The sequence below is a fragment of the Eptesicus fuscus genome, chromosome 11 (genome assembly GCF_027574615.1).
Source record: "Eptesicus fuscus isolate TK198812 chromosome 11, DD_ASM_mEF_20220401, whole genome shotgun sequence".
Taxonomy (NCBI): Eukaryota; Metazoa; Chordata; class Mammalia; order Chiroptera; family Vespertilionidae; genus Eptesicus; species Eptesicus fuscus.
Genome location: NC_072483.1, coordinates 36791568 through 36806225, shown reverse-complemented (window position 1 = coordinate 36806225; position 14658 = coordinate 36791568). Strand labels below are relative to the sequence as shown.

The 14658-nt window shown below is 39.1% G+C and overlaps 1 protein-coding gene across 2 annotated transcripts in view; it reads left to right on the top strand.

Annotated features, from left to right (window-relative positions):
- Positions 1-14658, top strand: part of CYTIP (cytohesin 1 interacting protein) — a 69697-nt gene that overhangs the window by 41065 nt on the left and 13974 nt on the right. Inside the window, exons 1-5 of one of the 2 annotated variants that reach the window (XM_008138673.3) lie at positions 1730-1950; positions 8670-8719; positions 8963-9017; positions 12808-12910; positions 13124-13217. In XM_008138673.3, the coding sequence (XP_008136895.1) occupies positions 1777-1950; positions 8670-8719; positions 8963-9017; positions 12808-12910; positions 13124-13217 (476 nt within the window). In that variant the 5' untranslated portion in view covers positions 1730-1776. Of the gene's footprint in view, positions 1-1729; positions 1951-8669; positions 8720-8962; positions 9018-12807; positions 12911-13123; positions 13218-14658 lie in introns of those variants that run through there. The other variant, XM_054723419.1, reaches the window with a different exon arrangement.

Genomic DNA, 14658 nt, shown 5'->3' with positions numbered 1-14658 from the left:
CTGACTGCTTTTCAAGCATACATTGGTGAATGACAGCTAAGATTTTCACATGCATTCTAGTCCTTACCAAGCATGTCAAGTTCAAAGGCAAACATGGGCCAAATAAACGAGGCATGTGGCCCACAGGCCGCAAGTTTGACATGCTTGCTTTAGACTGTATGGTGAATGAGGCCATCCTTGCTGCATATATGTGCATTTGGTAATGGATAGGGCAGGTCATAGAGCATTAAATTCATTTTTCTTTAAAGTTTTTCCTTTTGAATTCTTATTACTTGACACAAAAACTCCATGGTAATTCTTTACTCTGTATGAAGTGATATGTCAGACTATTTTATCTATTCCTCACTAAAAATTTTTATTTTAGATATGTGGAAACTGAGGTTCAGAGAGTGTATTAGTTAGCTCGCACTAATACCATCTATAATAATAAAAGCGTAATATGCTAATTAGACCGGACACCTGAACAACCTTCCGGAAGTCTTTCTGGACGTCCTTCTGGACAACTTTTGGACAAAGCTGGCTGCGAGGGCCAAGCCCCTTGCACGAATTTCGTGCATCAGGCCTCTAGTAATAAATACCATAATGACAAATACCATACCCTGGGTGGTAGCGACTTTGGCAATTAACTATGCCAATTATAAAGCACCGTTAACTCCAAAGATTTTACTATTTTTACATTTGACAGATTCTGCTGGATATGAATTCACCTTGACTTCCATTTTAGTTGAAAGACTTTCTAAATTCCACTGTTGACCTTCAAAATGATTTTGAAAATCATAGTTGACTTTTTAGACTATGTAAAACTTCTCCTTTTGATTTTTGTTTTGATTCTTCCTTCTACTTCTATCCCTTGCACCTCCTCCGAAACCAGTTCTCCCAAATCTCCATGTCCCCAACCCCAGTCGGAAAAAGCATCTATGGTTTTGAATACTTCACCATGGTGCCCTTGACCCATACGCACATGCAGGGACCATTGGCAACAGTCTTGTGCCACTTCGGTTTGCCTGTTACCTTCCTGCCCTCTCCATTCTTCCCCAGGCCTACTTGCTGATGCTGCAGCAAAGTCCACTCTAAAATATAGCCTATTCTGTGCTCTAAATGTGCTGGTCTTCTCCTCCCCTTGTTCCCTGTTAAGATGATGGATAATGTTAGTCAGGACAAAGTAGTTAAAGGACAACCAGGAGAATGCTGAATGGTTACAGTCCAAGTGGCACATATAATGTCTTTCTGATGAACATTAATGGGCTACGGTGTACTTTGGGGAAAGTACATTACAAGGACTTTTCGAGAGAACATTATGACCGGACCCTGTAATTCTTGCTTATACTCACGGGAACTGAATGTTCGAACATCCTGGCTTTTACATTGCCTTGCTCATATTAAATAAGAAAATGGATGGGAAACAAATGGCAGAACTTGGGAAAATTTTTCCTTCCTTTAAAAAAGAAAAGGCAGATGGTGTTTTGAACACAACTTGTCAGAGAACACGAACGCCTAAGAGTCCTGGCTGTTTGAAGGGGGGAGAAATAAGTTGATTCTTTTTTAGTGGTAAAAAGTAGCTTTAGGTTCTCTCAGGAGCGCAAAGAAAAAAGCCACTGAGAAATGGGAGTGAACTGCAAGATAGGGTTTCTGTAACAAGTACCTCAAACCACAGAAGTCACATGGGCGCTTTCTGCTTTGCTACTTCTGATTACTTGTCAGAGGGTTATACTTTTAGCTTCCCCCATCCTGCAAGGCCACTCAACCATGTGCCAGCTGGAGTGATCTTTAGGCACAATGTCTTTACCAAGGCTCATGCACCAGAGCAGCAATGGCAATTTGGTGGACTGCTGTGCTGGTCCAGCATGCGGCTCATACTCCATACTCACAGGCAGCTTTTCCGTGGATGATAATAGAAGGATTCAAATGCTGGCTGACACTGTGGCTACTTTGCCTCGGGGACGGAAGCAGGTACGATTGCTATTTTGTAACTTTTAGAGGGTTCATGTTCTCTTGAGAGCAGAGTGATATGTCTGGCCGACTTCATACCGAAATTGTTATTTTTAGAGGCTTCTAAGAGAATGAGGGAGGAAGGTGAGGAGCCCAGACAGTACTCGTGTACTGCTCCAAAAATTTAAGACCATAACAAAACTTCCTTTGTCATGACAAAACTTAAGAGAAGATTGCTTTTCTCATTTGGAGAGGTGTCCAATCTTCATCAAATTTGAAGATGCTATTTATGGACATGACCCGTTTGAGATTTCTTGATTTTTCCCCCTGTGTGTGTCCCATCGATTCTTTTCCTCCCAGCCTCACTCCCAGTCTTAGACAGTCATTTCAGTTCATAATCAAATGAGAGTGCTTTTTTTGAGGACAAGTTTTGTGGACTAAATTATCTTCAGCTTTGAGGCGTGGGCACATACCCCATGCTCTTGAAAATATTTGTATTAGATAAGTGAGTGCAGATTGAACATCATCTCAGTCACTGAAGAGCTGTGGGATCTTGGACAAGTCACTTGCCTCCCTAAGATTCAGGTTTCTTTTTCCTAAAGTGACGATAATAATAGAACCACCCTATGGGGCTCTTCAGCTGCTCAAGTGAGAAATATGCAGTGCTTAACACCGAGACTGAAATGCAGTATCTGCTCAATAATTATGTTATTACCTTTATTTTTACTGCAAAGTATTTCCCCAGAGAGGGAAACACATTAGGAAAAAACTCATGTTTAACTGGATTTATAGTAATCGTTTTTTTATTCTTTGACTTCCAATTAAAAAAAATTAAAACCATAGCACCTCTCAGTTATTTAACCTGCTATAATGCACCAAGGACATATCTGAATTTAGATATGAGTTGTGCAGAAAATACTTACATTTGCTTTAGAGCATAAAATTTGCCCTTAAGTGTTGCAAATGTATCATGTGCTCCATGTAAACCTTTTAATTTTGGAATTAGAGAGTAGAGCATAGTGGGAGTCATGATCTTTTCTCAGTGATGTATGTAGCTGATTCCTTGGGATTTTTCACAATGAAGATTAGGGCACCATTTGCCATGGTTTAGATTATCAATCTCTTCAATGCAAAAGTGCTTTTATGATGTTAAATTTAACCTAATGATGAGCCTGTCCATCAGTTTACTACCTGTATGAAAAAAAAGCAATTATTGGAAGTACCAAAATCTTTATTTAGTTTTCAGAAAAAGAGCAGTATAGGAGGTACAATAGATGAGAAGAACATGTTTCCTGTCTTTATTGGGTTTACGGTGAAGCAGGAGAATGAGTAGGTGTTATACAAAGTAAACAGCATAAATGCTTGAATCCAAATACTATGTGTTTTTGAATACAACTTTGAAGGAGAGATATTCCAGATATTGGTATTCCAGAACAAGGGATTTTTAATGCTGAAGCACAGATCTTGGGTCTTCAGGGAATATTTAGGTAAGGACACATTATTGGGTCAGGAGGACACAGTGTCTGTGTGGGAGGTGAGGGGAGACCTCAGAGATGGGCTGCTTTGCAAAACACTTGGACATTTCCCCTGAGGCAGCACCAATTTGAGCAGCACAGGGAGCCATTGAGTGTGTCTGAGCAGTAGAAGGATTTAGGAATCTTATTCTGGAAATATGGTCTATGGATAAGTGGGTAGAGACTAGTGGTGAGGGAGCAACTCTTACACTCATTGGAGAAAGAAGAAATGGAGGGAATGGAGAAGAGACGCAAAGTTTTGAATACCAAAGGCAATGAAGATGGAAGAGGGACCTCTGGATTTTAAGCCTGAGTGAAGATAGCATGAACATAAAAAAAAGCAATCAGTAGGAGGTTATTGGAAGAAGAGAGGGATTTAAGCATATGAGATGCACAGAAGTGTGTGTATATGTTTACATGTGTATAATACATATACTTACACATTTATTCTAACACAAATAATTTATTTGTATGTTCTCATCTTTTGTAGGTCTTTTCTTCTTCCCTTTCTCATGGTCCTTCCTCCTAGTCAAATAGCTTTTTCTTACTGTTATGAGAATTACTTTAAAAAAAAAAAAAGGCAAGACAAAACTCTTGTACATGATACTTTCGATTCTATACAACTAATCAATGAGACTTGTTGCAAGTTAATCCCAACATTACACCATTTTCCAAAAGGAGGTACATTTCCTTGAACTGGTTTTTAGAGAATAATCACCCAGTTGGCTCTGACTGGATTGCAGGCAACAAGATCTCTGGGAGGCCACCACAAGAGCAGGTGTTTCTCTGCCCACTGTTATTTTCAACCCTTTCAGGGTTGACGTCAACAATTCACACTTCTCGTTATTGTTGGCTTTGGTTTCTGCAAAGCCGTATCTGGTTAGCCTATAGTTTCAGATGCATCTTCAGAATCATTAGGGTGTTTACACTCAGAATTGCTTAAAAATAGATTTCTGTGTGTGCATATTTACCTCAATACCTGTCTGTATTTGTAGGAGGTGATAGACAACCTGGTGCAGTTCCTATTTCTATTTCTGAACATAGTGTTAGGGGGGAAAAAATATCTGCAATGGAAAACACTGTAGGAAGGAGACTAGGGACCACAAGGCAAGTCTTTAGAAATATTGGCATGCCCAAGGACTAGGGTTGCTCCCCGAAAACAGTGTTTACCAAATGCTGTAGTGAGGCCAGGGGCCTGACGTGTGAGAAGCTTGAATATGCACTAGTGGTGCACAGACTGAACCTCTTGGCCTGACTTTCTCTTGGTTATCCAATTACAGTTGACCCTTGAACAACATGGGGGTTAAGGGTGCTAACCGTTGAATATCAGCGTATAAATTTTGATTCCCCCAAAATCTCAATTATTAAAGAGCCTACTATTGATAAGAAGCCTTACTGAGAGCATAAACAGTTGATTAACACATCTTTTGTTGTAAGTTATATGTATTATATAATGTATTCTTATAATAAAGTAAGCTAGAGAAAAGAAAATATTTTAAAAAATCGTAAGGAAGAGAAAATACATTTACACTATTTATTTTAAAAATCCACATATAATGGGCCTGCACAGTTCAAACTCATGTTGTGCAGGGCCAACTGTATTACTTAACAGACAACTTCCGGAAGGGTAATTTTACTGAAAACTTCAGATACGGAATATTGTGCTCAAGTCTGTAATTCGTGTATTTCTGGGATGGGTCCTGCCCGTGAGGAGCTTTTGCATTATTTGTGGCTGCACACCCATCTGTTACCAAAACTCCCAAGTGCTCCTCCTAACTAGAAGGTATTTTGCTCATTGAATGAATCATTTTAGGTAGAAAACTGTTAATTTCACCACAAAAGAATTGGAAAAGTCTTCTCTGATTCATACTGTTGCATGCTGGGAGTCAAGTTTCAACAGTTCTTCCTGAGAAAAGGGGTTGTTGAGCTCACCATGAGACTTCCCTGGGGAGCTGAAACCCTCTTTGGGTTCCTTAAGGGCACTTACAAGTCAAGCAAGTGAGTTCAATGCCTTTATTTCCCTGTATCTTAGAGTCATCTGCACAGCCTTGGCATCCCAAGAATCCTGCTTTCAAAGGGAAAAGCAAGCAAGCTGTATTCAGGGAGGAACTGGGGAGAGTGAGGCAGGGGACAGGAAAGGGCGCAGGGCACATGATTTGGAACTTTGGAAACAGACAGACAAACAAACAAAGAAACAAAAACACTCCTCACCTATGGATGAGTGCCTCCCCTCTCTCTTCTCCCTCACCACTTTCAGGAAGTGAGTCCACAGAGTGGGGACCAGGAAGTAGCAATCTGTTACTTAACAGCAGGAGTGGCTACAGTATTGACCTTTGAGCTCCTCTGAGCCTGGCAGGCAATCTGACTGAGCTACAGGTCATCCCTCTTTTGCAAGCTGACAGCTGAAGCATTTTGGTCTTGGTTTCCCACTAAAAAGGGACATTGTAAATCACTGGATAGCAGGAAAAATTACATCTCGAATATTAACGCCTGATTTTTAAGTCATCTGACTAAAACCAAGAGAAGAGGGATCATAAACCCAACCCCAGGCATCTCTACATTAGTGGCTAGCAAGGAGTTAAAGAGCTATGTGTACTCGGCAGTCGCAATTGAATTGCCAAATTGCTAAACCTAGCGTTCTCATATTAGATAATGTGTAATAAAAGACAGCTGTTGCCAGCATATGCTGTTCATTACACACCAGTGCCTCATTCATGAGTTTTCGTGCCGTCACTACCACCCTGAGAAAAGACTCCGGAGGGCAGGCTGGGAGTAGATACTCCTCTAGTTAGGTCCTAGAACAGGGCTGCTCACGTTGGGGAAAGGGCTGCAGGGAAAACCTTTTCCCAAGTGTCAGACCTCTGATAAGACCTTAGGCAGACTTCTTTGCACTTAGGCAGGTAGTTTGGTGTGAGAGCAAGTTTGAACCCTGAGAACATTCCTTTCCAAATCACCTGCATCTGACAGCCCTAATCAAAAGCAAGTAGTCTTTGTGTCAAGAAGTGGCACGTGTCAGGGAATTTGATGGTGCCTACTTTATTTAAATTGTTTTTCTTATTTAAATGTTAGGTCCCTACCACAGGCTCCTTGCTAACCCAGAGTGGAAACTAATTTATAATTTGGTGTAGTCTGATTTTTGGGTGTGTCACTGATAACCCAAATCAGGCAGTCCAGAGGAGTTGAGTACCCGCTATGCCTCTAATTTTCATTTTCAGTAAGTCAATTAGCTAGATAGAAAGGGTAGCAGGAGAGAGGTGGGGAAATTTCCTTCTCTTATTACACATTATCTAACATGAGAACGCTAGGTTTAGCAATTTGGCAATTCAATGAGGACTGCTGAGTACCCAAAGTTCTTTAACCCCTTGCTAGCCACCGATATAAAGATGCCTGGGGTTGAGTTTATGATCCCTCTTCTTTAGGTCTTGGAGTTGTCGTGTGGATTTAAAAAATCTTAGATTTGATCTATCTAGAATGATTTTTTTTATTTTATTTAGAAGGTAGGTTGAGAGTGGACCAGATGAAATCTTGAGGTTCCTATCAATGCTATGACTAATCTGCTAAATAATAGCAAGAGTCATATTTTTAAATATAAACCCTGGTTATGGTTATAGATAACATAGATATGACCCACCTAAGTAATTTGTAATTTGAAGTAAGGATAAAAGCCAATGAGATGCAAATAGTAAAACAGATGAAGAAAATGAGAGTAACACTGTAAGGGAAAGATTGAGAATGCTTGGGAATATCGTGTCCTGCTCTCTTCCACTAGAAGTTAGCCTACTATACAGCTTAATGGTCCCCACTCTTGTTATTGATACTTCCCAGGACAAAATCAGGCTGAAATGAACCATGCACATTGTTGTAGCTCTTCCACAGTCAGTCTTTATACTAGTGAGTTGAAAATAAATACTTTGCAGCAACTCAAGAGAATCTTTTTTGTGTCTGAGCTTCCTATTGCTACTACAGGATGACATAAATGATTTGAGGTCCCGAACTGATGCAAAAGAAAAATGTAATTAATATACATCAAGTCGGTAGGAAGAAACCAGTGCTCCATTCCTTTAACTTTACTGAACAACAGCCAAACTCTGCCCTAACACTGAGCCTTCCAGAAAATGTGTCAGAATGTTGGCACCCGGTACTAGGTAATTCCAATTCCTTACAGGGCTGTGGGCTTCTCTCCTAACAAATGCCTTAATGGGGATTTCTTTTGTGCATTAATTCCTTCTATTCGTTTTTCTCCTTCCAGTTTTTATCCTCTATTTTATTTGTATTTGTGTAGACTCACTATGCATTGATCTCCTGACAATTTATGTTAGGTTGACAGTTAAACATCCTGGGTAAGCTTGGAGCACGAACGCTTATGTTTAGGGCCCCAGGGCCAACACTTGAGAAAAGGCTAATTAACACTTGTTAATTTCTCAACAAATAAAAAACACACACACAGAAACTCATTTGATCACTTAGAAAAACTAGATGCTACCTTTGATTATTAGCTTTTCCTCAATTTACAATGGTTGACTGTATTTTGGAATTTTATGTGTATATGATCTTCTTCCAAAACATAAAGTGAAGGTGATATTCTTTATGCCATTTATACCATTCCGAGGTTCCTTTTTTTCTTCCTTGGCTGGAAATCTCACTGCAACTCTTCCAAAACTATTACAAAAATAAATCATAAACAGAATTGAGGTTTTGTGTGTTTGGCTTTACTTGGTTTGTATTTCTGCATATGAATCAGTTCTTTAGAGAATACTTTAACCTGCTTTTAAAAAGTAACATTTTAAAGTAACTATTACTATAAACGCGGTCATTTCATCAGAATATCCAAAAACTATTAAGTATTTGGGCTTTGCATGCCATTCCCGGGTGTTATTTTCCTTTGGATTTCAGTGTGATTATAAATTGCTATGGTTAATCTCTCAGTCTATTTTTAACACAGATTAGATATGAAGTTCTTTTGGGAAGCTTTGGAGTTTTGCCACATTACATTGACTCTTGCCACAGTGTATTATTATCAGAGCTTTTTAAATCTTTTAAACAGAATGCCTGCGCCTCCCTTTGCCAGCTCTCCTTTGCTACCACTAAAGAATGGAAATGACTGCCTTTACCTTCTTTGAGCTGAGCCAAAGAAGGTGATAAAGAACAAAGTTCTTTGTGACTTAGAACATTTACAGATGTGTCTTAAGGAGCTTTTGGTAATGATGTGCTTGTTGTATTTTTCAGCTTGCTTTGACGAGATCAAGTTCTTTAGGTGACTTTGCCTGGTCTCAAAGGTAAAGAGATTCATTTATTTTTTTTTTGTTTCTCACCAACATATTTAGGAACACAGCTCTCCAGACTTATTTACACACACACACACACACACACACACACACACTTACAATACTACAATTTACATAAATGTTCAGCTATTTTAAATTGTGGCTGTTTTTTATTTTCAATAAGTATGTGACAAATATGATACTTTGCTCTTTATGCCTCGTTTTTTTTACAACTTTTTTTATATTTTATTACAGAAAGCTTGTTACTGTGGAGAAGCAGGATAATGGAACATTTGGATTTGAAATTCAGGTGGGCAGTTTTCAAACTTTTCATAAAGACAGTGGCACCAGCAGTGTCATGATATTTGCAAAGCAAGAATGAAGTAAGGGTTAGAGAATGGTGGAGACTATGATTTTTATTCACTGTGTGGTTATTTTGGTAGTTCTTTAGTGTCTTTGGTACCATCTAGGAAAGAAAACATTGAAACACATAAAATAAAACCCCTGAGACTTGCTCAACTCCTTGTTCTTAGTTGCTTCAGTCTCCATGAAAGTCTGAGACTGATCAGAAATGCTCAGCCAGGTCTTTTTATTTTATCCTTATTGTTGAAAGTATTACATATGTTCCATGGCAGGTCTTAAATAAGAGAGTGAACTACTCTTCATAGATGTGTATTTTGAATATTTGCATGTCTGCTGTGTTTGCATAATGATTTTTATACTACATGTCAGATTTTAAATCTATACTTTGATTTTTAAGAAATACTTGAAAACATATATACTTGTATATATAGACTGCATTCATATATAACTCCTACTACATTTTGAAAAAAAGTTATTTTATGACAAATTTGTCCTTTTATATTAATTTGACACTTTATACTTATTTGAAACACTTAAAAACATTGCTCTATTTGCATAGTGCTTCGTACTCTGGGAAATTTTTAAAACAGTCTATAGGTTTCTATGTAATAGCCTAAGAACTTCAATTCTTATTTGTTGTCTGCTTTTTAAATGGCCATATTTGTAAAGACGATGAGTTAGGGCAAATGAGATCTAATGCAATTAAGTACAGTAGTAGCTTAAGTATTAACTGTGTGTTTTTTCCATTACACTTTTGTGGTTCTTTTAGATGCATTTTGCACAATCACATTCTTATACCGCACATCATCTTTTAGGTCTTAGCTTTGGTGCTGCTTTCAGAGAACGTTGGTGACTTTCCACAATTGGAAAGTCAGTGTGTATTTTAAGATAAGGAACAGGAAGCTGCTAAGTAAAGCATGCTTTATGAATAAAGAAACAAAATGGAACTCTGTCTTCAATGAACATGGAGAGGCTGTAGGAGAACAGAAGATACCTTCTGTTTTCTGACCTCTTCTGTTTTAAAACTTGGGTAAATCTATAATTCGTCCATCAGTACTATGCTTCTAAAAGCAGTAGTATGCTTTCTCCCCATTCACACAAAGCAATCCCTGTTATATTGCAGAGACTATATGTTTTATGATTGTTTATTTTTAAGTGAGAATTATGCACAAGGATGTGCAGCCATTGCTACTGAAAGCAGGATCAGTGGCTACTCACGTACGCTTATTTAAAGTGACAAGTAGGAATTTTTTTCTCACGCTTCTATGATATGTCACTGGCCCCCATGTGCGTCCCCCATACCATAAACACACATTCTATGTGGAGCAAGCGTCATTAGTAGACCACAGGCTACAGCACCATGAACCTTTGTAGCTCTACATGAGCTAATGGCTTCACTTCTGAACCCGAGCACCTATGTGTTATCTGCATTCATATATAACTCCTACTGCAGGAACCCACTCCTCTGGACACTCTTTTTGGGTGTATGCTTTCCATTACCAGCTCCATGCCGTATCTCTTCTCTAGTACTTACAAGATTTGCATATTCATTGAATAGAGGAAATGCTGTGGGAACTTTCTGGTCTCATGAACCTCATGTGCTCATAATGTTAACACCTATGTGGGTCCTGGTCTACCAAGGGAAGGGGCGGTTAGAAGAAAACAACTTCACTGTCCTCTCTGGTTTTCCATGGGTTGCTACTCACATGCTGCTAATGAGAATCATAGAGTGTGATAGGAACATAGACTTTAGACTCAGGTACACCTGCCTTATGGGGGTTTTAGGAATTTCAAATGAAATAACACATACAAAATACTTAGTAATGTGTCTGTACCAGTAGAAGATCAGCAAATGACAAGTGTTAGAATGAAGGTCATTGGGTATGAGAAAGGGCAATGTGACTTTTGTGTCTCTTAAGGATTGGTTTTGTTAGAGAGAGAGAGAGAGAGAGAGAGAGAGAGAGAGAGAGAGAGAGATTCAACAGTTATTTCTCCCAATAACTTTGGGACCTCTGCCTTTTCTTCCCTATCTCTAACCCACAAATTTTATAACAGTTAGCAAACATTTCTCCTTCACTGCACTCACTTTGATCCCTGGACCTGGAGGGCATATTCTCACGGCTAATAGAGTTGGTATAACAGTGGTTTCCAAATGGAGTGTCTGTTATAGCTATGGTTCTTATACCAGAAAGGTCTGGGCTGGAAAGGTCTGGCTGTGGCAAGACTTCCTGGCAGAAAAACTGTTAAAGGGTCTCTTACAGAGATGGGAACTATATTACGTGACCTTTAAAAGTCCCTTTTACCTTAAGATATGGAGATTCTAAATGCCTTGAACCTTACATTTTAACAAAGTCAAATTTCTAGAAGTTGCTTGCACATGACCACCTTCTGGTTCTAGAGCTCCTAAGTCTGTAAAATAAGAAGGAATGAGCCATGGCCAATGTGACTCAGTTGGTTAAGCATTGTTCCCTGTACTGAAAGGTTCGATTCCCAGTCAGGACACATACACAAGTTGCAGGTTTGATCCCAGGTAGGGGTGCATATGGGAGACAATCAGTTGATGTTTCTCTCTCACAGCAATGTTTCTCCCTCTCCATTCCTCTCTTTTTAAAATCAATAAAAACAACAACATATATTTTTTAAATGAGAAGGGTCCAGCTGGTATGGCTCAGTGGTTGAGTGTCAACCCATGAACCAAGAGGTCACTGGTTCGATTCCCACTCAGGGCACATGCCTGGGTTGCGGGCTTGATCCCCAGTAGGGGGTATGCAGGAAATAGTCAATTGATGTTTCTATCTCTATCCTTTTCCCTTCCTCTCTCCTTAAAAAAAATCAATAAAAACATATTAAAAAATAAGAAGGAATGCTCATCAGACATTAATTCCTTCATAAGGAGGCAGTTCTGGAATGTGGTTTAATTTTAGAAATCAGAATGGTGATTTTGAGTCTAAAAAATATATATATAAATAAATGGAACTAGACTTCATAACTTACGTGTGTTGGGCTATAAGTCATCTAGCAAACATGTATCCAGTGCTCTTGGTACAATTTGAAAAACAAAAACAAACTGCTCTTGCCAAATTGAGGCAAGATGTGAAGCATAACTTTTTCTAATTTGGTTGGGTGACTAATGAACCAGTGATTATTCAAGACAGGTGTACCAGCAAGGGCTCAGAAATGAAAGTGGTTGAGTCAATTATAGTACTTTTGAATTAATGCAGGGCAGATTGTCATTATTTGCAGAACCCTAATGTAAAACAACTATTGTTGGCATATCTCCATTGCTGGACATGGACTGTTTTGTCGGCTCCTGTATCGGTATCGAGTATTTTAGCATGGGAGATCCTCATGGGCATCTTTCTCTTTGCTCTTGGCCACCATTTTTTTAAAAATCCCATTTGGGAAATGAGAAACTTAATTTTCCTCAAGAAATATGTCATAATGATAGCATCAGGTGGTCTCTTAGGCCTGAAAATATAAAAGCTTGAGCCAGTCTTATCCCACTTTTTTTCTCTAGGCAGATTTTTTTTTTTTTTAATGAATGGGGTTGGTTGAAGATTATCTGGTAGGATTGCAAAATTGGTATATTTGATTCAGTTTATATTCAGGAAAGCCTTTCCAAATTGTTCTTTGCATTTACCATTATACCACTTAAGACAACTGACACCATTTTATTTTTTGACAAATAGATTTTGAGTTTTTGGAGTAGTAATTATGTCTCACTTGAATTTTTGCAGACTTACAGGCTCCAGAACCAGAACACCTGCGCCTCAGAGCCGTGCACTCTGATCTGCAAAATCCAGGAGGGCAGCCCAGCGCACTGTGCCGGCCTGCAAGCCGGTAACTTACAACTTTGCTCATGTTAAGAATTATTTAAATGGCAAGAAGAGAAAACTTTTTGATAGTGAAGGTCAGGACAGTATTGTTGCTTTGAATTTTCTTAGTGCCTTTATGTTGCTAAGGTTTGAGGCTTGCTTGTTTTTCTTCGTTTGCATGTCAGGAAGGATTATTTAATCAACTGCATTAACACATTTTTTTCTTGGCATCTCCCAGGTGATGTCCTTGCAAATATCAATGGTGTGGGCACAGAAGGCTTTACCCACAAGCAAGTTGTTGACCTGATCAGATCGTCAGGAAACCTGCTAACGTAACTATCCATCTGCTTCCCATGGGGCTTCAGAAATGTTACGGTCTCTCATAATGCCTGTTGAGTGAATGAATAGACTTATTGTTCAGGTTCATAAGAAGGGAGGCAGTGCACCATAGCTTTGGAACTGGATACAGACGTTTTTATCAGTTCCTTTTGTTTCTCAAGGTTTCCTCAAACTTGAACATGTTGTCAACATCTGAAGTCAGAGGACATCGATAGCCCAAACATCCAAGTGGGAGGGAGAGCATTTTAAAAAATAACATTAAATTCAATTAAACTGGCACTCATTTTCTTTGGACAGACCAAAAAATGATCAAATTTCCATGGCTGATATAATCTTGTGATTAGAACAAATAAAAGGTCTGAATGGTTGAGGTTTTCATCTTATACCACAAGCCAATAGTTTTTTTCTCATCGAGTGTTCCATTTGGAAGGAAGAGCCAAGTCTGACAGCCCTCCCCACCCTGCACACACACACACACACACACACACACACACACACTCACCCCTGCTACTATTCCAGACTTACTAATGGGACACTGGTCTCCCCTATTGGAGATTTAATTTATTTTTTCGACTATACCATCCCTAGTACCTAATAAAACTTTAGTATTTAGTTAAAAGATAGAATTCACTCATTTGTTAAAATGATATTTCTTGAGCAAATACTATGTTTCCAGCACTGTGATAGGCTCAGGGGATATGGAAGGAGATGGATAAGAAAAACCTGCAAAAAATTAATTTTGATATTTTATTATCCATAACTGCTGTGAAGCAAGTACAATAAGGAATGGATTAGAACATTGAGTAAGAGGGCTGATACTTTAGCTTACGTGTTTAAAATCATCCTCTCTGAGGAGGTGGACTTTGAGCTGAGACTTAAAAGAAGAGAAGGATGATTATATGAATTCTTAGTGAGAGAGCATTTAAGGTAAAGAGAGAGGTCTCTTAGTGGTCAAAATGGGCTTGGCACATCCAAGGAAGAGAAAGAAAGCCAGTGTAATTGGTGGTTGGTGAATTAGGGGGAATATAATAAGGGATGAAGGCAGGGAGTTGGGCCCTGGCAAATGTGCTCAGGGGTTAGATCATTGGCTCATATATTGAAGGGTCATGGGTTCGATTCCCGGTCAAGGGTTCCAAGTTTGATCCATGGCCCCTGTTGGGGCTTGTGACAGAGGCAATCAATGGATGTGTCACTCTCACATCGATGTCTGTCTCTCTCTCTTCATCTCCCTCTTCCCCACCCTCCCTTCTACTCTCTCTAAAAATCAATGGGAAAAATTTCTTTGGATGCAGATTAACAACAACAACAACAAAGACAGGGAGTTGGCCTGGGGGCAGAGTATGGGCCTATGAACCAGGCTAGGTAGTTTAGGATTTATTCTGATTATGTTAGATCCTATACTTTCTCATTTCTTCTCCACAGCCACCTCATGAG